Raw genomic sequence first — 27,822 nt, forward strand, 5'->3', positions numbered from 1 at the left:
TGCTACCTCCATATCCCCAATGAAATTTTTTGTTTTGTAAATTATTTAAAAGCTTTTAAATATAGAAAAGTGCAAAGGATAATATAATACATGTCTATGTACCACCCAAAGTGAGCAGAGGTTAATATTTCTTTATTTTAATCTATCTTTAAAGAATTGAAATATTACAGATAAAATTCACATCTATGTATTTCCTCTCTCTAGTCCATTCTACCTCTTCCCTTCCAGAGGTCACTGCAGACATGAATTTAATGTGAATCCAAGCAATGCTTTGACACTTTTGCTCATGATATATTTACCCATTTCCCCCTTTTGATGGATGTTGGGTTAGTTCCTATAATATGATAAACAATGCCTCAAAGTATATCCTCGTATATATCTCTTCCTATCCAATGTACAAGAGTTTCTCTAGGGCTGTGCTGTCCAATATGGTAACAACCAGCCACATGCCTCTTGGGCACTAGATGTGTAACTAGTCTACATTGAGATGTAAAATGCACACTGTATTTTAAAGACTTAGCATCAAAAAATTATATAAAATATTTCACTCATAATTTTATGTTTATTATAAGTTGAAATAATATTTTAAAGGTGTTAGGTTAAATAAAATATATTATTAAAATTAATCTGTTTCTTTTTACCTTTTAAAGTGTGTCTACTAGAAAAATTTAAATAACATATGGCTCACATTACATTTCTACTGAACAGTACTATTCTAGAGTATATAAGTAAACCTAGAATTCTTGGGCCTGGTAAATGCTGGATAATTTTTCAGATTGATTTTTTCAGTATCCTCAGTCTCACTCCTTTATATAAAGCCCTTCCATTTCCCCCAGTCTTGGTGATCTTTGCTCTCTCTGAGCTCCTACAGCACTTAGGTTTGTATGTCTCATTTGATAGTTCAAATACAAATTTTGTATTTTGGTTTGTCTTTTTATGTTGCCTTTTCCCTTTTACATCTGGGGTCCCTGTATCTTGGGACTTTGCTTCCCCAGCACTAAGCTCAGGGCCCTACATGTTAGAGCCACTTAAATACTTCAGGAAGGTTTAGAGAGTCCTGTCATGGTCTACTTTAAGTTGTGATTTGTCCTGGATCAGTTTTATCTTATTTACCTAGAATATGCCTTAAGTCTCTTGTGCATCCAGGCTTCACTTTGCTCTCCGTAATATGAGAAAATTCCTTAGGAAGTAACATTAGTCTTCAGGCTGATGAAACTGCTGATATCTCCCCAACAAGCTCCTCACTTACTAGTGGGTTCTGGAGTTTGGATAACTAGGCCAGGGAGAACCTCACATGTACAAGGCCAATAAAGCTCCCTATTCAAATGACACCACCTTCAGACATTTTCTGACATGCTACATCTGGTTCAATAAAACATGGCATTACGATAGCTAATCGGAATATAGGAAGCAGCAGAATTGCAAAAGTCAAGGGAATAGGTAGAGACGAATAAAACTAGAAATGAGTAAAATATGAATATTAGATCTGTCGATATAAACTTGACAAGGTTCCCCTTCCTCAGAGCTGGAGCTTTGTGCATGACATAGCCTTTGGTGTCCCTGTGGAATACTGTTTTGTGAAGTGTTAATTCAAAGGAATAGTTATGTTCAGTTTCTCTTAGGTGGGGGCAATTTACAAATTGCCCTGAGCACCAGACAGGAATAAAGGCAAGCAAATTTTAGAGCCCAGAAGGACACTACTGGGAAGCTAAGGGATGTGGGAGTGTTGATGTAGAAAGATAGCTAAAGAATAAGAGACTGCAAACATAAAAGGCACGATAACAGCAGTTGAAGGGTATGTGCTATTTCCCTGCCTGGGGTGATCCTCAGTTATATCTGAAAAAGCATACATTATACTGGTCTCTCTGCTGTGGGCATGAGCCATATCTCATTATTCTCTTTCTTAAAGATGTAGAAGAATTCTTAGGATGAAATATACCTGATAATAATAATAATAGTAAATGAATCAAAAGACAGATAAGCAAAAAAATATAACATAAGAAAAGAAGAATGCTGGAGAGAGTGTGGAGAAAAGGGAATCCTCTTGAACTGTTGGTGGGAATGTAAATTGATACAGCCACGGAGATTGATTGATACGGAGAACAGTATGGAGGTTCCCTAAAAAACTAAAAATAGAACTAGCATGCGACCCAGCAATCCCACTACTGGGCATATACCCTGAGAAAACCATAATTCAAAAAGAGTCATGTACCACAATGTTCGTTGCAGCTCTATTTACAATAGCCAGGACATGGAAGCAACCTAAGTGTCTGATAGATGAATGGATAAAGAAGATGTGGCACATATATACAATGGAATATTACTCAGCCATAAAAAGAAATGGAATTGAGTTATTTGTAGTGAGGTGGATGGACCTAGAGATTGTCATACAGAGTGAAGTAAGTCAGAAAGAGAAAAACAAATACCGTATGCTAACACATATATATGGAATCTAAAAAAAAAAAAATGGTCATGAAGAACCTAGGGGCAGGACGGGAATAAAGATGCAGGCCTACTAGAGAATGGACTTGAGGACACAGGGAGGGGGAAGGGTAAGCTGGGACAAAGTGAGAGAGTGGCATGTACATATACACACTACCAAATGTAAAACCGATAACTAGTGAGAAGCAGCCACATAGCACAGGGAGATCAGCTCGGTGCCTTGTGACCACCTAGAAGGGTGGGATAGGGAGGGTGGGAGGGAGGGAGATGCAAGAGGGAAGAGATATGGGGATATATGTATATGTATAGCTGATTCACTTTGTTATAAAGCAGAAACTAACATACCATTGTAAAGCAATTATACTCCAATAAAGATGTTAAAAAAAAAAGAAGAAAACTTTAAACTGCTGAAACCATATGATACATGTGAAAATCTTCTCATTGAAGAGAATCGTTCCATAGAACACTAAAGTCTGTGGATATATTTCCAATCCTTTGCTATTGACCGGACAAAGAGACAGATGGTGATGCTGTTTCTCTGACGCAAAGGAGGGAGGTCATGATGGGAAGACTTCAGGGGCTGAAGGAGAAATGGGTAGCCTGCAGGGTCGGTGTCAAAGAGATAAGAAGGCCATCCCTCCATGCTGACTGACGTGGGTGCAGATGATGCAATCGAAAGAGCTCTGCACTGCATCTCTTGGTATGGGACTGAAATTGGAGAAGTCAGAGACTTCCACAGTGGTTTCTGGTGTTTCTCCATTGGTCATTGAGCCTATGGAGGAAAACCTGGAAAATGAGCTAATAGCCAGATAGGGAGTATATTAAAGGAGATTTGATTTTAATCTAGATCAACCATTCCTGAAGTCGGAATCATCAGGGCAGTCTCTTAAACATGCAAATTCTTAGGTTCTGTCCCAGACCTACTAAAGCAGAATCTTCAAGGGCAGAGCCTCAGAATTGGCATTTTAAATAATCTCTCCAGGAAATTCATTTGTAGCTATTTCAAAAGCTGGCATTTGGAATCACTATTCCTACCAAGGGAGAGAGACTTGCTGCTCAGATCTAGAGGGTTTTAAATTGAACATCAAGGGGGAGTTAAATCCATGTGACCCCAATTTGACAATGTGGGGGAGAAGCTTGAAGCAGTAGACTCAGAATGGACCTGGGAATCAGCCCTGCTCTAACACCCACTAGCTTTGCTTTGTGGCCTTAGGCAAAATACTTCATATTTGTAAAGCTTGCCTTTCCCACCTCCAATTTTTCTTTAGCTCTTCTTCGTTTGACATTCTCAGCTCAGGATAACTAAGACTTTCATGATATTTTCTTGTCTTTCCAAATTGTCCCACACTAGTCAAGCTCAAGATGGGCTTTACTGTACATGCTACCACCTCACACATGTGTATTTTAAACTTCAAGCATTGTGTCCCAGCACTGTACTGCCCAGGATATAGCAATTATGTTTTTCCTCAACACATTCTGACAAGCTTCCTATCTTCTTTTCCCATTCTCCTTTTATGGTCCTGTGGTATCTCATATCACATTATTTAGTCGACTAGTTACTTGCACACACACAGACAAACACGCACACACACACACAAGCTCACACACACATACATAATTATAATAGTGTGCTATATTCATTCTTGAGAGAAAAGGGACACTGGTTGTATTTTAATACTCTCCACTTGACTTAAAAGGGAACCAGTGTGTTACCACCTGCTCTAAAACCTAAACTCTGAGCTCCTTTGAGAGCTTTGTAAATTATAAATGACTAAGATTTAATTTTGTACCTCTGAGATGTCCTCATATTGTTAATTTGCTCTTCCAAGTTATCTCAGATTTTCTTCACTTCGTGCCAGGTTAGTAAGCCAGGAAGGAACACTTAGAAATTAGAATCGTCATTGCAGACATGTGGTCACATGGCTATCCCATAATGTATTCATGAGTTGAATTTTTTTCATAGAGTTAAAAAGACCTTAAGCTTCTCTTCATCACAACCAACTCACTTCATCAGATCTTTCCAGGGAGAATCCAAATAGAGCTCTGGACTAGCAGTCAGAAGACCTGGGTTCTCCTCCAAGCAAAACTTTACTAATCTTGTGACCTTAGGCTAGTCACTAATCTCAGCCCCTTTTCCCCACACTCTTATTCAGTGGTGATAATGAGCCTTTTCTGCTTCACATGTCTATGAAGATATGATGAGAAAAATATATGCAATGTACTTTGAAAAATGTAAAATACCATATGAAATAAGGTGTAACAATTTATTATTGTGTTTGGAGAACAAGAGATGACAAATCTAATGAGAATACCATTTGACTTCCCATCATCCATAAAAATGAATATTTTACAGGGTCTTTTTAATAGTCAAAAATTAAATTGTGCTAAGTGTCAAATAGTGTTTCAAGCTGAAAAGGGAATCCCGGGCTTCCCTGGTGGCGCAGTGGTTGAGAGTCCACCTGCCGATGCAGGGGACACGGTCCGGGAAGATCCCACATGCCGCGGAGCGGCTGGACCCGTGAGCCATGGCCGTTGAGCCTGCGTGTCCGGAGCCTGTTGCTCCGCAACAGGAGAGGCCACACAGTGAGAGGCCCGCGTACCGCAAAGAAAAAAAAAAAGGGAATCCCTTAGGGAAAAGTGCAGGAAGTTGGCTTGTTTTATTTCTCCTAACTTATATGTTGCTACTTTCCATTAGGAACATTTTCCCTTTTCATTGAAATTGGACTGTGACTATTTCTAAGCATAGGTGACAACCTTAGTGTTTGTTTATTTTACAGGGGTGACCATGTTTGCTCCAGGATTTTTATTCTTTATTTGAGAAGAAACATGGTATACTTAACTTTTATCATCAATAAATATATGCTAATACCTTGGTAACTATTCCAGGTGCCAAGGAAGATGTCAGGATACAAAAGACATGGTCCCTACCTATCAACACCTAAGGGTGTTGATAACTTGATTGCAGACTTGGGTATATATTGAATTATACCAAAATATAGTAGGTAATAAACAGCAGCCATGAAGGTATAGTCTGTTTGTGTTGTGTATGAGCAGAGTGTAGCATGCACTAAGGAAATTAGAAACGGTGAAAGAGAAAGTTGACCAGATAGTGGAAGCAATATGCAGAGTTCCTTGAAAGCAGAATGTTAAGCAAAGGGAGCTTTGCAGATCATTATGCTACAGAGAACCTTAAGATGATTATCTTAGCACAAGTTTCCCAAAATAATGCCTAAGGCAAAGCATAAGGACTAATGATTTATTGGGGATATATTCCCAGGGTCTCAAGAATGAGAGAATAGAGGAAGAGACATGGAAGAAAGGCAGTCAAATATGAAAAGATACAATGCCAAGCTAGCCACAGCTTCACAAAAAGAGCTGATTGCTTCATCTTGCAGGACAACTTTGGAGAGGCTGTATGAAACCCATGGAGTTAGAGGAGAGTGCAAGCAATTTAACTTCAGTCCTTCCTGTCTCCTGACTCATATTCATCCATGTCTGCTCCATTATGTGTTAATGTCCCCTTGCTTCTGGGTTGGGTCAGCTGCGTCCAGGCAGCAGCTAGGGAAGACAGAGTCTCTGTGGGTCCAGTCCAGTGAGGGCAAAGGTACAGGTTGGTACTGCAAGTAGGTCTATGGTTGTTACAGCAGTAGGAGCTGTAGCTTGGTGACTGTAGTCATGGAACCACCATTGCTTTAAAGCAAGGCAAATGTTCAAGGCCCATGGCTAAGAGAGGGGCTTGTGAGCTGGGTCAAGGAGATGTAGGATGGCACATAAACTGAGTCCAGTCTCAAACTGGTATTTGGTGCACGAGAGGATGATAGAGGTCAGATAAAGAAAAAAAAATCAATGAGGAAATCGGTCAGAACGATCACCTGTGGGATGTGAGCCTGCACTAGAATAATGGGAGTGATATGAAGCACAGAGATGAATATATTTCAGAAGAAAAGCCTTCTGTTGGTGTTAAGTGAAAATATGAGATAGGGGAAATACAAGAGTGAAAATTAAGCAAGTAAACATGTTCCTAAAGTGGGTCAGAGTCAAGGTCCTGTGAGCAGAACATTCTCTGTTACAGTTTTCTTGAGTACATTGTGGTGAATTATCATAAGATCTAGAATGCTGTGTTCAAGGAGTAATTTTGATTGAGTGATTAAAACTAAGTGTATGCCTCCCATTTTACCTGTGGTACCATACCCATTCTACAAGTGCAGTTGAATTAGGATTAAATGTACAACTGAGATATCAGAATATATCAGTGTTTCCATCTGACTGTTTTCCAGACCTTTGTCCCACTGTTGCTTGTGTTTGTCACTCTTCTGAATCTTAAGTAATATGACAGAGAAGTTACTATATATTCAAACTGTCCTTTTTCACTGGACTTGTAGACTGGTCACAATGGACATTTGTTGAGTCCCTTAGTGTAGTAATTATCCCATTTCCCCCATTGTGAGCTATCTTATTCAATGTCCTCCCCTGACAAGCAGGAACATAAGCATGGAGTAAGTTCTAATGATGCCCTATCCAAAGATAGGGCACTCCTTTCCTTTGGTTATGGTGCATGGAGTTAAACAATTACCAGGGGGGAGAAAAAAACAAACCTTAAATTCAAATAACAGGCAAAGGAAACAGTCTAAAATTGGGTTATCTGTCCAAATGGGGCGGTAGGATATCAAGGAGCCAAGTTTGAAGCCAGAGAGGTCAGAGGCCGAGAAGTGATGATATTGAATGAATCAAAGACTGCAGGGCGGAGATGAGCCTGGAATGATTTCCAGGCTACTGTGCAGATGCCCAAGGTAGCCCAGGAGGAGGACACACACACAGACAGTCCGCTGTGTTTTACCACCTGCGTCAACGACTACTTCCCCCTGCCTCCCCTATTAAAAAAAATCACTAGATTTAGTGGGGAAAGAAATGCACTCCCTTTTTCAATATATACGAAATACCACTAGTCATGAAAGGGGGAATTTCCCTCCTCTACCCAGTTTTTGTCGCTGGACTAACAATAAGGTTGACACAAAATGAATTAACAGAAGAAAAAGAAAAAATATTAATCATTTACATAGAGGTCTCATAGAAATGAGACCAAGGAGTGACCCAAGCAGGCAGCTTTTATGCTTTTTTAGACAAAGAAACAATAAATTTGAGAGAAATTGAGAGGACAAAGTTTTGGGGTGCCCAATAAAGTGAAAAATCTAAACACAGTTTGGGCTGGGGGTAGTAAATGGAAGAAGTAACAAGGTTTGTTTACACAGTCTTCTTGGCCTGAATTCCCTATCTCTGGTGACAAGGTATCCTTCTCCCTCTAGATGCAGAGAGCACACCTTTCACATGAGAGATTTATGTCCTGCTTTCAGGAAGACAGAGGAGATGGTTAGTGTTCCTCTTGTGTTGGCCATTTCTTAAGTAACTTTAGTTCAAAATAATCAATGTGCCATTGAGGCACACTTTGGGGTGGCCCTCCCTGAACCCCAACACAGTGAAGTGTTGCATGAGTGAGGACAACTGAGACAATAATACAGACATTTAAACAGTGAGAAGCTAGTCCACAGACCACAATCTGAGACTGCCATGTTGAATCACTCTCTTCTGAGGAGTCATTGGCCCTTTTGGTGAGGGTGCTCCCAATTCTTAATGCACAGCAAGCATTTGGTGGCTACATGGCAGTCAAAAGTAAATCTCAGTTAAGCTGCTTACCTGAAATTTTTTTTTTTTGCCGTACGCGGGCCTCTCACTGTTGTGGCCTCTCCCGTTGCGGAGCACAGGCTCCAGACGCGCAGGCTCAGTGGCCATGGCTCACAGGCCCAGCCGCTCCATGGCATGTGGGATCTTCCCAGACTGGGGCATGAACCCGTGTCCCCTGCATCGACAGGCAGACTCTCAACCACTGCACCACCAGGGAAGCCCATGAAATCATAATTTTGTTAACCCATGGAAAGAGTTTTATGCTGTGCTGGGTTTCTTATGGAACTGAGTCTTTGAATACTAAACATGAAGAATAATAAATTTGTTTTTGGAACAAATAGTTGGAAAATGGCATTTCATAAAGGGAAGGAAGCAGTTATAAAGAAAGAATCATTAACTAACGTTAATTTCTTTCTTCTTAATATAGACATCGGATAAATGCCTAAAATATGTATTCTAAAAACCAACCATCATTTTGGTGTTTCAGAGGACTGCTTTTATCGATCAAATGGAATTGCTCATTCCAATGGCTGGGAAACATTATACAATGGTCATCTCTATTTTCCTTTAAAATTCTTCAACTAAAAAAAAAAGTTGAGTTTTAAAAATTACCTCTTCTGATATCAAAAGTAGACACAGTTACAGAACATATGTAGTAGATAACAGATGGATTAAATATGCTTTCTGCAAAGCCTACTTCAATAGTATAAAATTGTTTTATAATTTTTAAAAGGAAATTAGAAGATGAGTATAGCATAGCATGGACTTTGGAAGCAGACTGATTTGAATCTCAGCTCTGTTATTTATTAATTTGTGACCATGGTAAGTTATTTTTGCCTCAGTTTCACCATCTGCAAAATGGGGATGATAATTTCTTCGTGTCTCACAGAGTTGTGAGGATTAAATAAAATAACAAAGGTAAATTGCTTAGAACAGTGCCTGACACATAGTAAGCACTCTGTGTTAGTGGCTGAAATTATCATTGCTAATTAAATTAAAAGGGGTGGGAAATCTTATTCAACAAATAAGCAACATAAACAAGATTTCAAAGAAGAATTGGTTACTCTCCTAAGAGTGCAAACTTTTTCAAGCATATTAAATGCACTGTTTTCCTCTAATGTTGTTCAAGTATGAGTAGAAACCACCAGTTACGTAATAAAGAAGCATTTTTATTAAGCAACTTCAAATAGCTTTATGTGGACTGAAATAAACTACATCTTTTGAAACTTTCGCAAATCAATAAATGTTTTTGAATGAACAAAACTGGAATTTTTATTGCTTGGAAAAAATGTATACCCACTTAGTTTGAAAGATTTTTACCATATGATCTGTAAGATTTTATCTGCCACAAGTCAGGTGTTTAAAGTTTGCCCCAATTTATAGGTAGAGAATTTGAAACACAGACCACTGAGTGATTTGTTCAAAAATCACCAGAGAATCCATGATGAAGTGCTTTATCCCCTAATCATCTTCTCTCCCAAATCTATCTCTCTCCAATTTCCTCTCCAGATCAACTATCCATCATTTGATTCTTCTTCATTCATTCCCACATCAACAAAGATTCACACCCATAAAGCTTATGGACACTTCTCATCTCTTCTTCCTCAGTGTCACTGCATTAGTTCCGTCCCCCATCACTATGATTGTATTGCTCCAGTAGGTTTCTCAATTACCAGACTTGTCTCTCACCCTAAGCCTTTTTCCATAATGCAGTCAGAAAGAACTTTCCATAAGGGAAATCAGCAAAAGCAAAACCAAAAGAAAATAAAACAAAATTCTCTAGACTTGTACAGTGGTAGAAGAGAACAACAACATTTTAAAGCCTCCTCAGAGCCCTCAGGATACATTTCAAACTCCTCGCCTGATGTTTAAGGGTCTTCCTGGGAGAGTCCCTGCTCTTTCACTACTCTCTTATTTCACTTCTCTCTCTTTTTCTACCATATTGAATTATTTGTAGGAACCCAAATAGTGTAAGTTCTGTCAGGTCTCCATGTGTTTACATAAACTGTTCCCTCTTCCTGGAATACAATTGACAGTCCTTTCCCCCACCCCCTCCTTTTTTGCCTGGTTAAAAGGTATTCATATTCAAGATTCAGATCGTGCCTGCTTCCCAGAGAAAAGTCTCCTGAATTGTATGTATATTCCTTCTCCTACTGTCACACTTGGAGTTTCTTCTTATACCACCTTCAAGGAGCATGAGCTCCTTGAATGCATGAACTGTGTCATATTAACTTTATCTACCACATAGGAATTAACAGATCTGGGGCATGATTAAACAATACCTGTTCTAAACACTTATTCTATTTAGTGTAAACTTGCTTACCCAGAGTCTAGGCCCTTGAAGCTGTTCAATGTGGACCTCTAGTGGCCAAAGAGGGAAAATGATTTGGTTCTCAGCTTTTGTACATATTATTAATAAACTCGTATTTAAGCTCCAGAGTTCTACACACTCCTGTGCCTTCTGACAATTTTCTACCACTTAAAGCAATTTTGCTCCCAGATACTCAGCTATTAAATAATAATACTTTATATGCTACCACTTTACTAACTACATTTATATTCTCATTTAATACACACACGCGCACACACAAACACACACAATGAGACAGCGTTTTGGTAAAATTATTCCTATTTTACTGGTGAGCAAATTGAGGTTCAGAAATGTTAATTAATTTTCCCAGAGTCATGGTATTTATGTATAGAAATTGGAATTGAATCCAGGACTTTGGCCTCAAAAACATTCCTATATCATAGAATTTATCAAATTGTTTCATAATTATTTATTCCTCTGTTTATAATTTGTCTTTGTTTTTCCATTACCTAGCACAGTTCCTGGTATATTGTGTGTGCATGATGTATGTTTGTTGATAAATGTTGTAAATAATGCATAATCAAGTTATATCACAAAGAACTTTACTGGACCCAAACTGATGCATGGAGTTAACATTTGAATACCTCTTTTCATGTCCATGCTTTTGTATACACTATATCCTTGGCCTTGAAATATCCTCACCCTTGTCAGCTTGATAAACTCCCTCCCATGCATCAATTCAAATATTGTTTTCTCTTAAAATCTTCCCCAGTATTTCCTCTGGCAAAGAGATAAGTACTTCCTTCATTGCATTCTCCAGCTCCCCAAATACAGCTCAGTTTTAGCACTGATCACATTCTTATAATTATTTGGTTACATGTCTGTCTTCTCCTTCAGACTATGAGATCTTTGTCAGAATTGCAGGCAGAGGGAACAGCAATATCAAAGAGGCCAGTTTTCGTTTTGTTTTGGTTTGGTTTTGGGTTTTTTTTAATTTTTAATGAAATATAGTTGATTTATAGTGTTGTGTTGGTATCAGGCATACAGCAAAGTGATTCGGTTATACATATATTATTTTTTCAGATTTTTTTCCCTTATAGGTTATTACAAAGTATTGAGCATAGTTCCCTGTGCTATTCAGTAGGTCCTTGTTGGTTATTTATTTTATATATAGTAGTATATATATATTAATACCAAACTCAGAATTTATCCCTCTCCCCCTTTCCCCTTTGGTAACCATAAGTTTCTTTTCTATGTCTGTGGGTCTATTTCTGTTTTGTATATAATTTCATTTGTATCATTTTTGTTAGATTCCACATATAAGTGATATCATATGATATTTGTCCTCTGTCTGGCTTACTTCACTTAGTATGATAATTTCTAGGTCCATCCATGTTGCTGTAAATGGCATTATTTCATTATTTTTTATGGCTGAGTAAATATCTGAGTAAATACCACATCTTCTTTATACATTCATCTGTCGATGGGCATTTAGGTTGCTTCCTTATCTTGGAGATTGTAAATAGGGCTGAGTAAATACCATATCTTCTTTATACATTCATCTGTCGATGGACATTTAGGTTGCTTCCTTATCTTGGAGATTGTAAATAGTGCTGCTATGAACTTTGGGGTGCATGTATCTTTGCAAATTATGTTTTTCTCCAGATATATGCCCAGGAGTGGGATTGCTGGATCATATGTCAGTTCTGTTTTTAGTTTTTTAAGGAACCTTCATACTGTTCTCCATAGTGGCTGCACCAACTTACATTCCCACCAACAGTGTAGGAGAGGTTTTTTCCTCTACATGCTCTCCAGCATTTATTATTTGTAGAATTTTTGATGACGGCCATTCTGCCTGGTGTGAGGTGATACCTCACAGTAGTAAGCAGTCTTGATAATATGACAATGAGATTAGATTTTATAGTCTGTTGTCTTCAAATTGGAGTATGCATACTGCTAGAGGAATATAAACTCTTTCCAATGGCTCTGCAAGGATAGGTTTATGAGAATCAGTTTCTAAGTTCTCAGCTTCCATTTGTATTCTTCCTAGAAATCATACTTACTATCCAGGCACTCCCTTTTTCAATCAGCTTTCTCCCGCTTTACACAGAAAGGCAAGCTCCTAACCTTTCTCAGATAAACTTTAACTGTGGAGTATTACCAGTGGGGGGTGTGGGAGGAAAATTCAGGATGGCAAAGGGACAATTTAAAATATTGATGAAGATCTTGATGAAGTGAATGACACTCAGGTTGTTTCCAATTATTTGTTTTAATAAAATTGAATGGTAGTTGGTAAATAACTAAAAATAACTTTTGAAAATAAACACTGATTTTTGGCACATAAATTCAGAAGAGTTTAAGTAATTCAATATAGAAACATATTCTTAAAATTAATAAAAATTGACTGTAATAAAACTTCCATTACCATCTGGATTTATATATGATCAAGAAATCTCTCTTTAACTTCAGAAAGAAGAAAAATAGGAGAATTTACCTTACATTATTTTGGCATGGGTAATAATAACCATGGATAGATATATTCTTTGCAGTGAGGGACAGCTGTATTTATCATTTTGATATATGTATTTGTAATTTTTTCTTTTTAATATTTAACAAAATATTTTGATCAATTGTATGCTGATATAAATTGTAGTGAAAACATAATCTATAAGACAGATTTTCTTAACACTTAGAGGCTTACTATCCAGAAAATTTTAAAATCAATTTCCAAATATATTTTTGTTGAAGAAAAGAATAAGGGAAATAATTTAAAATCTTTCACCATATGAATATATTACACTGGGATAAAAATTTTAGGAGAGAAGAATATCAGAACTGCTGAACAATTATCAACTGGAAGACACTGGAACTCACCAAAAAAGATACCCACATCCAAAGTTTCAAAGGAGAAGCTGCAGTGAGATGGTAGGAGGGGTACAATCACAATAAAATCAAATGCCATAAGCACTAGGTGGGTGACTCACAAACTGGAGAACAGTTATACCACAGAAGTCCACCCACTGGAGTGAAGGTTCTGAGCCCCAAGTCAGAAGTCCCAAACTAAGCATCTGCAACAGGAGGAGGAATTCCCAGAAAATCAGACTTTGAAGGCTAGTGGGATTTGATTGCAGGACTTTGACAGGATGGGGGGAAACAGAGACTCCACTCTTGGAGGGCACACACAAAGTAGTGTGTGCATCAGGACCCAGGGGGAAGGAGCAGTGACCCCATAGAAGACTGAGCCAGACCTACCAGCTAGTGTTGGAGGGTATCCTGTAGAGGTGGGGGATGGCTGTGGCTCACTGCCGGGACAAGGACACTGGCAGCAGAAGTTCTGGGAAATACTCCTTGCCATGAACCCTCCCAGAGTCGATCATTAGTCCACCAAAGAGGCTGTAGGCTCCAGTGCTGAGTTGCCTCAGGCCAAACAACCAACAGGAAGGGAACTCAGCCTCACCCATCAGCAGGCAAGTGGATTAAAGTTTTACTGAGCTCTGTCCACCAGAGCAACAAACAGCTCGACCCACCACCAATCCCTCCCATCAGGAAGCTTGCACAAGCCTCTTAGATAGCCTCATCCACCAGAGGGCAGACAGCAGAAGCAAGAAAAACTGCAATCCTGCAGCCTGTGGAATGAAAGCCACATTCACAGAAAGATAGACAAAATGAAAAGGCAGAGGACGATGTACCAGTTGAAGCGATAAGATAAAACCCCAGAAAAACAGCTAAATGAAATGGAGGCAGGCAACCTTCCAGAAAAAGAATTCATAATAATGATAGTGAAGATGATCCAGGAACTTGGAAAAAGAATGGAGGCAAATATCAAGAAGATGCAAGAAATGTTTAACAAAGACCTAGAAGAATTAACGAACAAACAAACAGAGATGAACAATACAATAACTGAAATGAAAAATACACTAGAAGGAATCAACAGGAGAACAGCTGAGGCAGAAGAATGGATAAGTGACCTGGAAAACAGAATGGAGGAAAATCAATGCTGCAGAACAGAATAAAGAATAAAGAATGAAAAGAAATGAAGACAGACTAAGAGACCTCTGGTGTAACATTAAATGCACCAACATTCACATTATAGGGGTCACAGAAGGAGAAGAGACAGAGAAAGGACCAGAGTAAATATTTGAAGAGATTATAGTCGAAAACATCCCAAACATGGGAAAGGAAATATCCACCAAAGTCCAGGAAGTGCAGAGAGTACCAGGCAGGATAAACCCAAGGAGAAACATGCCGAGACACATAGCAATCAAAATTGATAAACATTAAAGACAAAGAAAAATTATTAAAAGCAACAAGGGAAAAATGACAAATAACATACAAGGGAACACCCATAAGGTTAACAGCTGACTTCTCAGCAGAAACTCTACAAGCCAGAAGGGAGAGGAATGACATATTTAAAGAAATGAAAGGGAAGAACCTACAACCAAGATGACTCTACACAGCAAGAATCTCATTCAGTTTCCACGGAGAAATTAAAAACTTTACAGACAAGCAAAAGCCAAGAGAATTCAGCACCACAAAACCAGCTCTACAACAAATGCTAAAGGAACTTCTCTAAGTGGAAAACACAAGAGAAGGAAAAGACCTACAATAACAAACACAGAACAATTAAGAAAATAGTAATAGGAACATACATATCAATAAATACCTTAAATGTGAGTGTATTAGATGCTCCAATCAAAAGACAGGGGCTTGCTGAGTGGATACAAAAATACGACCCATATATATGCTGCTTACAAAAGACCCACTTCAGACCTAGGGACACATACAGACTGAAAGTGAGGGGATGGGAAAAGATATTCCATGCAAATGGAAATCAAAAGAAAGCTGGAGTAGCAATACTCATATCAGATAAAATAGACTTTAAAATAAATAATGTTACAAGAGACAAGGAAGGACCCTACATAATGATAAAGGAATCAATCCAAGGAGATATAACAATTATAAATATGTATGCATCCAACATAGGAGCACCACAATACATAAGGTAACTGCTAACAGCTATAAAAGAGGAAATCGACAGTAACACAATTAGAGTGGGGAACTTTAACACCTCACTTACACCAATGGACAGATCATCCAAACAGAAAATTAATAAGGAAACACAAGCTTTAAATGACACAATAGACCAGATAGATTTAATTGATATTTATAGGACATTCCATCCGAAAACAGCAGATTACACTTTCTTCTCAGGTGCACACAGAACATTCTCCAGGATAGATCACATCTTGGGTCACAAATCAAGCATCAGGAAATTTAAGAAAATTAAAATCGTATCAAGCATCTTTTATGACTGCAACACTATGAGACTAGATATCAATTACAGGAAAAAAATATAAAAAACACAAACACATGGAGGCTAAGCAATATGTCACTAAATAACCAAAATATCACTGAAGAAATCAAAGAGAAAATCAAACAATACCTAGAAACAAATGACAATGAAAACACGATGATCCAAAACTTATGGGATGCAGCAAAAGCAGTTCCAAGAGGGAAGTTTATAGCAATACAATCTTACCACAAGAAATAAGAAAAATCTCAAATAAACAATCTAACCTTACACCTAAAGGAACTAGAGAAAGAAGAACAAAGAAAACCCAAAGTTAGTAGAAGGAAAGAAACCATGAAGATCAGAGCAGAAATAATGAAATAGAAATAAATAAAACAATAGCAAAGATCAATAAAACCAAAGGTTGGTTCTTTGAGAAGGTAAACAAAATTGGTAAACCTTTAGCCAGACTCATCAAGAAAAAGAGGGAGAGAACTCAAATCAATAAAACTAGAAATGAAAAAGGAGAAGTTACTATGGACACCACAGAAATACAAAGCATCATAAGAGACTACTACCAGCAACTTTATGTCAGTAAAATGGACAACCAGGAAGAAATGGACAAACTCTTAGAGAGGTATAACCTTCCAAGACTGAACAGGAAAAAATAGACAATATGAACAGACCAATCGCAAGTAATGAAATTGAAACTGGGATTAAAAATCTTCCAACAAACAAAAGTCCAGGACCACATGGCTTCACAGGTGAATTCTATCAAACATTTAGAGAAGAGCTAACACACATCTTTCTCAAACTCTTCCAAAAAATTGCAGAGGAAGGAATGCTCCCAAACTCATTCTGCGAGACCACCATCACCCTGATAACAAAACCTAACAAAGATATTACAAAAAAGAAAATTAGAGACCAATATCACTGATGAATATAGATGCAAAAATCCTCAACAAAATACTAGCAAACAGAATCCAACAACACATTAAAAGGCTCATACACCATGATCAGTGGGATTTAGCCAGGTATACAAGGATTCTTCAATATACACAAATCAATCAATGTGATACACCATATTAACAAACTGAAGAATAAAAACCATATGATCATCTCAGTAGATGCAGAAAAGGCTTTTGATAAAATTCAACACCCATTTATGATAAAAATTCTCCAGAAAGTGGGCATAGAGGCAACACACCTCAACATAATAAAGGCCATATATGACAAACCCACAGCAAAAGTCATTCTCAGTGGTGAAAAACTGAAAGCATTTCCTCTAAAATAAGGAAGAAGACAAGGATGTCCACTCTTGCCACTATTATTCAGCATAGTTTTGGAAGTTTTAGCCACAGCAATCAGAGAAGAAAAAGAAATAAAAGAATACAAATTGGAAAAGAAAAAGTATAACTTTCACTGTTTGCAGATGACATGATACTATACATAGAGAATCCAAAATGTGCTACTAGAAAACTGCTAGAGCTACTCAATGAATTTGGTAAAGTTGCAGCATACAAAATTAATGCACATAAATCTCTTTCATTCCTATACACTAATAATGAAAGATCAGAAAGACAAATTAAGGGAACAATCCCATTCACCATTGCAACAAAAAGAATAAAATACCTTGGAATAAACCTACCTAAGGAGGCAAAAGACCTGTACTCAGAAAACTATAAGACACTGATTAAAGAAATCAAAGATGACACAAACAGATGGAGAGATATACCATGTTCTTGGATTGGAGGAATCAGTATTGTGAAAATGACTATACTACCCAAAGCAATCTGCAGATTCAGTGCAATCCCTATCAAATTACTAATGGCATTTTTTACAGAACTAGAACAAAAAAATCTTAAAATTTGTATGGAGATACAAAAGACCCCGAATAACCACAGCAATCTTGAGGGAAATAATCGAAGCTGGAGGAATCAGAGTCCCTGACTTCAGACTATACTACAAAGCTACAGTAATCAAGACAATGTGGTACTGGCACAAAAACAGAAATATAGATCAATGGAACAGGATAGAAAGCCCGGAGATAAACCCACGCCCCTATGGTCAACTAATCTATAACAAAGGAGGCAAGGATATACAATGGAGAAAAGACAGGCTCTTCAATAAGTGGTGATGCGTAAAATGGACAGCTACATGTAAAAGAATGAAATTAGAACACTCCCTAACACCATACACAAAAATAAACTCAAAATGGATTAAAGACCTAAATGTAAGACCAGACATTATTAAACTCTTAGAGGAAAACATAGGAAGAACGCTCTTTGGCATAAATCCCAGCAAGATCATTTTTGACCCACCTCCTAAAGTAATGGAAATAAAAACAAAAATAAAAATTTGGACCTAATGAAACTTAAAAGCTTTTGCACAGCAAAGGAAACTATAAACAAGATGAAAAGACAACCCTCAGAATGGGAGAAAATATTTGCAAATGAATAAATGGACAAAGGATTAATCTCCAAAATATATAAACAGCTCATGCAGCTCAATATCAAAAAAACAAACAACCCAATCAAAAAATGGGCAAAAGACCTAAATAGACATTTCTCCAAAGAGTACATACAGATGGCCATGAGGCACATGAGAAGATGCTCAACATCACTAATTATTAGAGAAATGCAAATCAAAACTACAATGGGGTATCACCTCACACTGGTTAGAATGGGCATCATCAGAAAATCTACAAACAACAAATGCTGGAGAGGGTGTGGAGAAAAAGGAACCCTCTTGCACTGTTGGTGGGAATGTAAATTGATATAGCCACTATGGAGAACGGTATGGACGTCCCTTAAAAAACTAAAAATAGAATTACCATATGACCCAATAATCCCGCTGCTGTGCATATACCCAGTGAAAACCATAATTCAAAAAGACATATGCACCCCAATGTTCATTGCAGCACCATTTACAATAGACAGGTCATGGAAGCAACCTAAATGCCCACTGACAGATTAATGGATAAAGAATATGTGGTACATATTTGCAATGGAATATTACTCAGCCATAAAAATAATTGAAAATGGGTCACTTGTAGAGACGTGGATGGGCCTAGAGACTGTCATACAGAGTGAAATAAGTCAGAAAGAGAAAAACTAATATGGTATATTAATGCATATATGTGGAATCTGGAAAAATAGTACAGATGAACCTGTTTGCAAGGCAGAAATAGAGACACAGATGTAGAGAACAAATATAAGGACACCAAGGGGGGAAAGTGGTGTGGGGAGTCGTGGTGGTGGGGTGAATTGGCATATTGGGATTGACATATACACTCTAACATGTACAAAATAGATAACTAGTAAGAACCTGCTGTATAAAAAGATAAAATTAAAATAAATAAACTGCTATAAAAAATTTTTAAGGGAAAAGCAGAAGGGAAGTATGAGTTTAAATGATTAATCATCTACATGTGTGGGTTTTTGTGTATAGACATGTAAGTATATATATATGCAAATATAGATACAAATATGTTTATGGAATTACTAACATTTATGAATCATTGGATATATTTAAAGAGTAAAGTAATATATTTTTCAATGTTTATGTTACTGAGTCCAAGCTCATAGTGCTCACCGCACAACAGACCAATAAATTGAGAGATGAGTTTTTGGGACAAGAAATAGTGACTTTATTTGAAAGCCAGCAGACTGAGAAGATGGTGAACTTGTGTCCCAAAGAACCATCTTGTCTGAGTTAGAATTCAGGCTTCTTTTATACCAAAAGGGGAGGGAGTAAAGTCAAACCTTTCCTGGTTCCAGTCAGCCTCTGGAGGGCATGTGTTAATTTCTTCCTTCCTGCAGTCATTCACAGGTAGGCCTAGTCAGGATGTTTCCTGTGAGCTAAACAAAGTTATTTTAGTTTAATGCTCATTACCTGGAAGTCAGTGTTCCCAGAGATGGGTCATTATGTACTGTTTAAGCTTATAGGCAATATCCCTTTAGTGATTAACTTGTAATAGAATACAAAACATTCTTCTCTATTAAAATTATATTTACATTGCATGAGTCTTTAAACTTAAGGTAAAAAGAATTTAAATATATCTCTTTAAAAATGTGAGAGTATACATAGTTTCTCAAAATTCTATTAGGAAAAACACTAGAAAAAAGATTGAAGACCCCTATTGTGGACCACAGACAGTGACAGAAGGCATGGTCAGATGTGTACAAGCCTGGTAATGACTAACATTTCTACCTCTCCACATGTCTGGAGTCTTAGAGGTTCTTACACGAATTCAAAGAGGATTGCTTTGCCTTTGTAGAAGTTCTCCTTCCAGTCAGAAATGCCCTCCCTGATACTTTTTGTTTCTTAACACCTAGTCCATCTTTTCAGATCCAACTTAACTTTTACCTCTTCATGAAGCCATCCCCAAAAAACAATCCAGTGGTATTTCATTTTTCTGGTTTGTTGTTGCACAATAAACTTAACATATGATTACGTATCATCTTACATTGCCCATCTTACATTGCCCTTAAATGTTGCATATGAGTTAGTCTTGGCTTTATAAGCATATTGTAGTCCCCTTGAAGGTAGGGACCACATGTCTCTGATTTCTCCTACAAGACCTACTCAGCAGAGTAAGAGGCACTTAATACATACATGATCAATTCACAGCTTTATAGGGGGAGCAGGGACATCACACTAGCCCTATAGAAGTTGTAGGGTAATAGAAGTTGCCCTGTAGTACAATAGGCTGTGTAATAACAAAATCAAGTTTTGAAGTCAGTCCTGGGTTCTCAAAATTGTCTCCACCATCTCTTACCCTCTGGAGCCATGGACCTCTTTTTCCAAAACAAAGGAATAGTATATATAGAGTGATTACCATGGGGCTTGACTCATAACTGATGCCCAGTTTGCAACAGTCACCTTCCCCTTTCCTGCCCATAGTGTCACCTGGAATAGAGAATTAGGCTTAACATCAGTTAAAAAGTACATGTAACATTGTTGTAAGATTATCCGTGCATTTTCATCCTCCTGGGGTGTGATCTGGGAATCAATTAGAATATAGAAAGTAATTTGGACTCAGGATTGAAATTCGCTAGTAAAAAAAAAAGAGGCTGACATATATTTTGCAACAAAGAGACGTAGTTTAGGTCAGTTCAAATGGGTCACCATCCAAGACTAAGTCAGTGTGACTAAGCCTGCTACTTATATATACCCGTGCTGTTGGGAGGGCCTGAGGAATGCAAGGCTTGCTCTCTCTAGGTCTGTACTAACTGGTCATGGTACTGAATAATAGCAACTGAATTCAGGACTTGAAGCCCATTGTGCTTGCTAAGACACAGTTATGGTCAAAAACTATATTATATTTTTTAAATTTCTTATTGCTTTGAACTAAATAATAAGAAAGGAAAATTCAGTAAACTCCTGTGTTCTTACATCACAATGTTGGCTCCCGATTTCAGCTCTGAGCACAATGAGGTTTTTCCTGACACCCTGTCCACATTTCCCTTTATGCCCTCTCCTGCCTCACCTCACATTATTCTCTATCTCTGCACCGTCTCGTTCCTTCATAGCACTTCACTAATTTACTTGTTTTGCTTTTTGGTTTGTTATTATCTCTTCTCTTTTACCCACTGGACTGTAATATGTTCCACAAAACCTTGTTTCACTCACCACTTCACGTCAATTTTCTAGCACCGTTATTGACACATGCAGTTAATGAATAAGCAAATTAATATATGAAATATATAAATTATTGAGTGAATAAATTGCTCTCTCGGGAGAGGCAGAGAAATAAATGAATAATCTTGTTAAAGCCTATTTGTTGCAAAATAAAAGTATAGATGAAGACACAGGAGCACAGAAGACTTCCATCTCTGTCAGCAGTCTTGCATGTGAAAGTTCATAGGCTGACGCTGCTAGTAGGTAGGTTAGGACAGCTCTTGTGTAATTTTACCATCACTTTGGTCAGTTCACATTTGTGGAACCCACTTTGACTTTATCTCTATAGCCGAGTCAGATGCCTGAGAGAAGTCAAAACCAAAAGAGACTTTTTTTTTAGTGACTCTTCTTGAAATGCTCCAGAGTTTCTCTTTGGCAGAAAATTTAACACAACAGCTGTACCACTGGGCTAGAGCTGATTTTAGAGCTTTTATTTTTGTCCTGCTATAACTCACATGCCATTTTCCATTCCACATTTTCTTTATGAGTAAACATGTTTCCAACTGAGTTTCCTGGGGACTGTGAGGCGTTATCTCTATTAAGGTATTTTGGCTTTTAGAGCACCTTGTTGGTTCCAGATACTCTGTAAGGTATTGCCAGGAGAGAATGTATTGCTCTGTTCTGCCTGTCTTCTCCCACAACCCCACAGTGCCGTGCTATGCTGTCCCACTTTCTCTTCTTGCAGGTATTTTTTCCATTATCACCCTAACTACACTGGCCTGTGAACGTTATATTGGCATGATCCATAACAGAGTGATCAGTTTTTCCTGGGCCTGGAGGGCCATTACGTACATCTGGCTATATTCACTGGTGAGGTCAGGGTCACCTCTCCTGGGCTGGCACAGGTATATCCTGGATGTGCATGTACTAGGCTGTGCTGTGGATTGGAAATCCAAGGACACCAGCGACTCTTCCTTTGTGCTTTTCTTATTTCTTGACTGCATGGTGGTACCTGTGGGTGTCATTGCTCATTGCTATGGCCATATTTTATATTCCATTTGAAAGGTGAGTTGAAGAATATGAATGCCTCTCCTCCAAATTGTGCAGGGTAGAAAATTTTCTGTGAAAGAAAATCATGCTCTTCCCCACAGCTGATACAGCTCTAGGGGACGTCCCACTTGATAAAATTTTGCACTGTAAGTCACTCTCTGAAAAGATCAATGAGGAATGGCATTTACTCTCCCTTCGTCACTCTTTAAACTAGAAAAAGGAAGGAAAGGCGTTCTGGGCAGACAAAATCAATAACAACCAAAAAAACCCCTACATCTTCAAGCATTCTTAGAATTTAAGAACTCTAATAAAGGGAATTCCACCCTTCCCATAACTTTATTCATCCAATAGTCACATAAACCTACTAGAGAATGGTACAGATATTTTGTCTGGAAATCAGTTTTGAGTCATAAAGGACAAGAACTGACCACAGCAGGTTTCCTGTTAGGTGCTAGCAAGAAGGCGTCTGAAGTAACAGACTGGGGCACACTTCATATTCCAGTTTCTAACTTCAACCATGTACGTTTTCCTTACTCACTGCTTCTTCCTACTCTTTTCTCTCACCAAATTCTCCAGTCTCTTGCTCACTCTGCCAACCCCCTCTAGCTTTCACCTCTTTTAAATCACTTAGCCACATGCATTATTTTAAATCATGCCCCATTATCCTTAACTTTCATGTTCCAACATTTTTTATGCACATTCATTTTGAAAAAAATCAAATCCCTTGTTCAATCCAACTCTTTGTTTTCTGCATGACTGTAGCCAAACTACAATAAGTTGAAGAAAAACCACATTGGATTCCCAGCACCCACATTCAGCAAGCAGTGAGATGTCCTCTTAGCAGTGTCTAGCAAACTTTGGATCCCTAGATGGTCCACTCTCTATGCAGTTGCTATTACAAATCCTCAATTCTCATTTTACTCTCTTGCCCTACTATCCTCCCCTCCTTATTCTTATCAAACCGTCATGCTTCTTGTTTGTTTGGCAAAATAAAGCAATTACCAAGAAATTCCTTAACTCTCTGCCTCCCTTTATACAAACTTCTAGGTACCTACTCATTCTTTTTTTTTTTAATATCTTTATTGGAGTATAATTGCTTTACAATGTTGTGTTAGTTTCCGCTGTACAACAAACAAGGTGAATCAGCTATACATATACATATATCCCCATATCCCCACCCTCTTGCACCTCCCTCCCCCTCTCGTTATTCCACCCCTCTAGGTGGTCACAAAGCACTGAGCTGATCTCCTTGTGCTATGCAGCAGCTTCCCACTAGCTATCCATTGTACATTTGGTAGTGTATATATGTCCATGCTACTCTCTCACTTCGTCCCAGCTTCCCCTTCCCTGCTGTGTCCTCAAGTCCATTCTCTATATCTGCATCTTTATTCCTGCCCTGCCACTAAGTTCATCAGTACCAATTTTTTAGATTCCATGTATGTGCATTAGCATACAGTGTTTTTCTCTTTCTGACTTACTTCACTCTGTATGACAGACTCTATGTCCATCCACCGCATTACAAAAAACTCAATTTTGTTCCTTTTTATGGCTGAGTAATATTCCATTGTCTGTGCCACATCTTCTTTATCCAATCATCTGTCAATGGACATTTAGGCTGCTTCCATGTCCTGGCTATTGTAAATAGTGCTGCAATAAACACTGTGGTACATGACTCTTTGAATTATGGTTTTCTCAGGGTATATGCCCAGTAGTGGGATTGCTGAGTCATATGGTAGTTCTATTTTTAGTTTTTTAAGGAACCGCCATACTGTCCTCCATAGTGGCTGCACCAACTTACAACCTCACCAACAGTACAGGAGGGTTCCCTTTTCTCCACATCCTCTCCAGCATTTATTGTTTGTAGATTTTTTGATGATGACTATTCTGACCAGTGTGAGGTGTTACCTCATTGTGGTTTTGATTTGCATTTCTCTAATGATGAGTGATGTTGAGCATCTTTTCATGTGTTTGTTAGCAATCTGTATGTCTTCTTTGGAGAAATGTCTATTTAGGTTTTCCACCCGTTTTTGGATTGGGTTGTTTGTTTTTTTGATATTGAGCTGAATGAGGTGCTTGTGGATTTTGGAGATTAATCCCTTGTCGGTTGCTTAATTTGCAAATATTTTCTCCCATTCTGAGGGTTGTCTTTTCATCGTTTATAGTTTGCTGTGCAAAAGCTTTTAAGTTTCATTAGGTCTCATTTGTTTATTTTTTATTTTATTTCCATTACTCTAAGAGGTAGGTCAAAAAGATCTTGCTATGATTCATGTCATAGAGTATTGTGCCTATGTTTTCCTCTAAGAGTTTTATAGTGTCTGGTCTTACATTTAGGTCTTTAATCCACTTTGAGTTTATTTTTGTATGGTATTAAGAAGTGTTCTAATTTCATTCTTTTACACGTAGCTGTCCAGTTTTCCCAGCCCCACGTGTTGAACAGCCTGTCTTTTCTCCATTGTATATTCTTGCCTCCTTTGTCAAAGATAAGGTGACCATACAAGCATAGATTTATCGCTGGGCTTTCTATCCTGTTCCATTGATCTATATATTTCTGTTTTTGTGTCAGTACCATATTGTCTTGATTGCTGTAGCTTTGTCATATAGTCTGAAGTCAGGGACTCTGATTCCTCCAGCTCCATTTTTTTTTTTCCCCTCAATATTGCTTTGGCTATTTGGGGTCTTTTGTGTCTCCATGCAAATTTTAAGATTTTTGTTCTAGTTCTGTAAAAAATGCCATTGGTAATTTGATAGAGATTGCATTGAATCTGTAGATTGCTTTGGGTAGTTTAGTTATTTGCACAATATTGATTCTTCCAATCCAAGAATATGGTATATCTCTCCATCTGTGTCATCTTTGGTTTCTTTCATCTGTTTCTTATAGTTTTCTGAATACAGGTCTTTTACCTCCTTAGGTAGGTTTATTCCTAGGTATTTTATTCTTTTTGTTGCAGTGGTAAATGAGAGTGTTTAATTTGTCTTTCTGGTCTTTCATTATTAGTGTATAGGAATGAAAGAGATGTGTGTGCATTAATTTTGTATACTGCAACTTTACCAAATTCATTGATTAGCTCTAGCAGTTTTCTGGTGGCATCTTTAGGATTCTCTATGTATAGTATCATGTCATCTGCAAACAGTGACAGTTTTACTTCTTTTCCAATTTGTATTCCTCTTATTTCTTTTTCTTCTCTGATTGCCATGGCTAAAACTTTGAAAACTCTGTTGAGTAACAGTGGTGAGAGTGGGCACCCTTGTCTTATTCCTGACCTTAGAGGAAAACTTTTCAGTTTTTCACCACTGAGACTGATGTTGGCTGTGGGTTTGTCATATATGGCTTTTATTATATTGAGGTAGGTTCCCTCTATGCCCACTTTCTGGAAAGTTTTTATCATAAATCGGTGGTGAATTTTGTCAAAACATTTTTCTGCATCTATTGAGATTATCATAAGTTTTTTATCCTTCAGTTTGTTAATATAGTGTATCACATTGATTGCTTTGCATATATTGAAGAATGCTTGCATTCCTGGGATAAACCCCATTTGATCATGGTGCATGATCCCTTTAATGTGCTGTTGGATTTTGTTTGTTAGTATTTTATTGAGGATTTTTGCAACTATGTTCATCAGTGTTATTAGCCTGTAATTTTCTTTCTTTGTGACATGTTTGTCTGGTTTTGGTATCAGAGTGAAGGTGGCCTCATAAAATGAATTTGGGAGTGTTCCTCTCTCTGCTATATTTTGGAAGAGTTTGAGAAGGATAGATGTTAGCTGTTCTCTAAATACTTGATAGAATTCACCTGTGAAGCCATCTGGTCCTGGGCTTTTGTTTGATGGAAAATTTTTAATTACAGTTTCAATTTCAGTACTTGTGATTGTTATACACATATTTTCTATTTCTTCCTGGTTCAGTCTTGGGAGGTTGTACATTTCTAAGAATTTATCCATTTCTTCCAGGTTGTCCATTTTTTTGGCATATAGTTAGTTGTAGTAGTCTCTCATGATCCTTTGTATTTCTGTGGTGTCAGTCATTACTTTTCCTTTTTCACTTCTAATTCTGTTGATTTGAGTCTTCTCCCTTTTTTTCGTGTTGAGTCTGGCTAATGGTTTATCAATTTTGTTTATCTTCTCAAAGAACCAGATTTACTATTGTTTCCTTCATTTCTTTTTCATTTAATTTTGATCTGATCTTTATGATTTCTTTCCTTTTGCTAATTTTGGTTTTTTGTTTTGTTTTGTTCTTTTTTCTCTAATTCCTTTAGGTGTAAGGTAAGGTTTTTTGTTTGAGATTTTTCTTGTTTCTTGAGGTAGCATTGTATTGCTATAAACTTCCCTCTTAGAACTGCTTTTGCTGCATCCTATAGGGTTTGGGTCATCATGTTTTCATTGTCATTTGTTTCTAGGTATATTTTGATTTCCTCAGTCATCTCTTGGTTATTTAGTAGCATATTGTTTAACCTCCATGTGCTTGTATTTTTTACAGGTTTTTTTTTTCCTGTAATAGATATCTAGTCTCACAGTACTGCAGTTGGAAAAGATGCTTGATATGATTTCAATTTTCTTAAATTTACTGAGGCTTCATTTTTGACCCAAGATATGATGTCTCCTGGAGAATGTTCCATGTGCACTTGAGTAGAATTGTATTCTGTTATTTTTAAATGGAATGTCCTATAAAAATCAATTAAGTCCATCTGGTCTACCGTGTCATTTAAAGCTTGTGTTTCCTTATTTATTTTGTGTTTGGATGATATGTCCATTGGTGTAGGTGGGATGTTAAAGCTGCCTAGTATTATTGTGTTACTGTTGATTTTTCCTTTAATGGCTGTTAGCATTTGCCTTATGTATTGAGGTGCTCCTATGTTGGATGCATAGATATTTACAATTGTTATATCTTCTTCATTGATTGATCCTTTGATCATTATATAGTGTCTTTCCTTGTCTCTTGTAATAATCTTTATTTTAAAGTCTATTTTGTCTGATACAAGTCTTGATACTTCAGCTTTCTTTTTTTTTTTTTTTTTTTTTTGGCTGTATGTGGGCCTCTCACTATTGTGGCCTCTCCCGTTGCAAAGCACAGGCTCCGGACATGCAGGCCCAGCGGCCATGGCTCATGGGCCCAGCCATTCCACAGCATGTGGGATCTTCCCAGGCCGGGGCACAAACCCATGTCGCCTGCATCAGCAGGCAGACTCTCAACCACTGCGTCACCAGGGAAGCCCTTCAGCTTTCTTTTGATTTGCATTTGCATGGAATGTCTTTTTCCATCCCTCACTTTCAGACTGTATGTGTCCCTAGGTCTGAAGTGGGTTTCTTGTAGACAGCCTATATACAAGTCCTGTTTTTGTATCCATTCAGCCAGTCTGTGTCTTTTGGTTGGGGCATTTAATCCATTTACATTTAAGGTAATTATTGATATGTATGTTCTGATTACCATTTTC

The 27,822-nt window shown here is 37.7% G+C and overlaps 1 protein-coding gene across 1 annotated transcript in view; it reads left to right on the forward strand.

The window, feature by feature from the left end:
- OPN3 (opsin 3) overlaps positions 1-27,822 on the forward strand; it is a gene marked incomplete at both ends in the record, with an annotated part of 58,251 nt that overhangs the window by 19,582 nt on the left and 10,847 nt on the right. Inside the window, 2 exon segments of the mRNA XM_082650589.1 lie at positions 22,090-22,403; positions 22,407-22,409. Coding sequence (XP_082506715.1) covers positions 22,090-22,403; positions 22,407-22,409 — 317 coding nt within the window.

The sequence above is a fragment of the Grampus griseus genome, assembly GCF_964374135.1.
Source record: "Grampus griseus genome assembly, chromosome: 1".
NCBI lineage: Eukaryota > Metazoa > Chordata > Mammalia > Artiodactyla > Delphinidae > Grampus > Grampus griseus.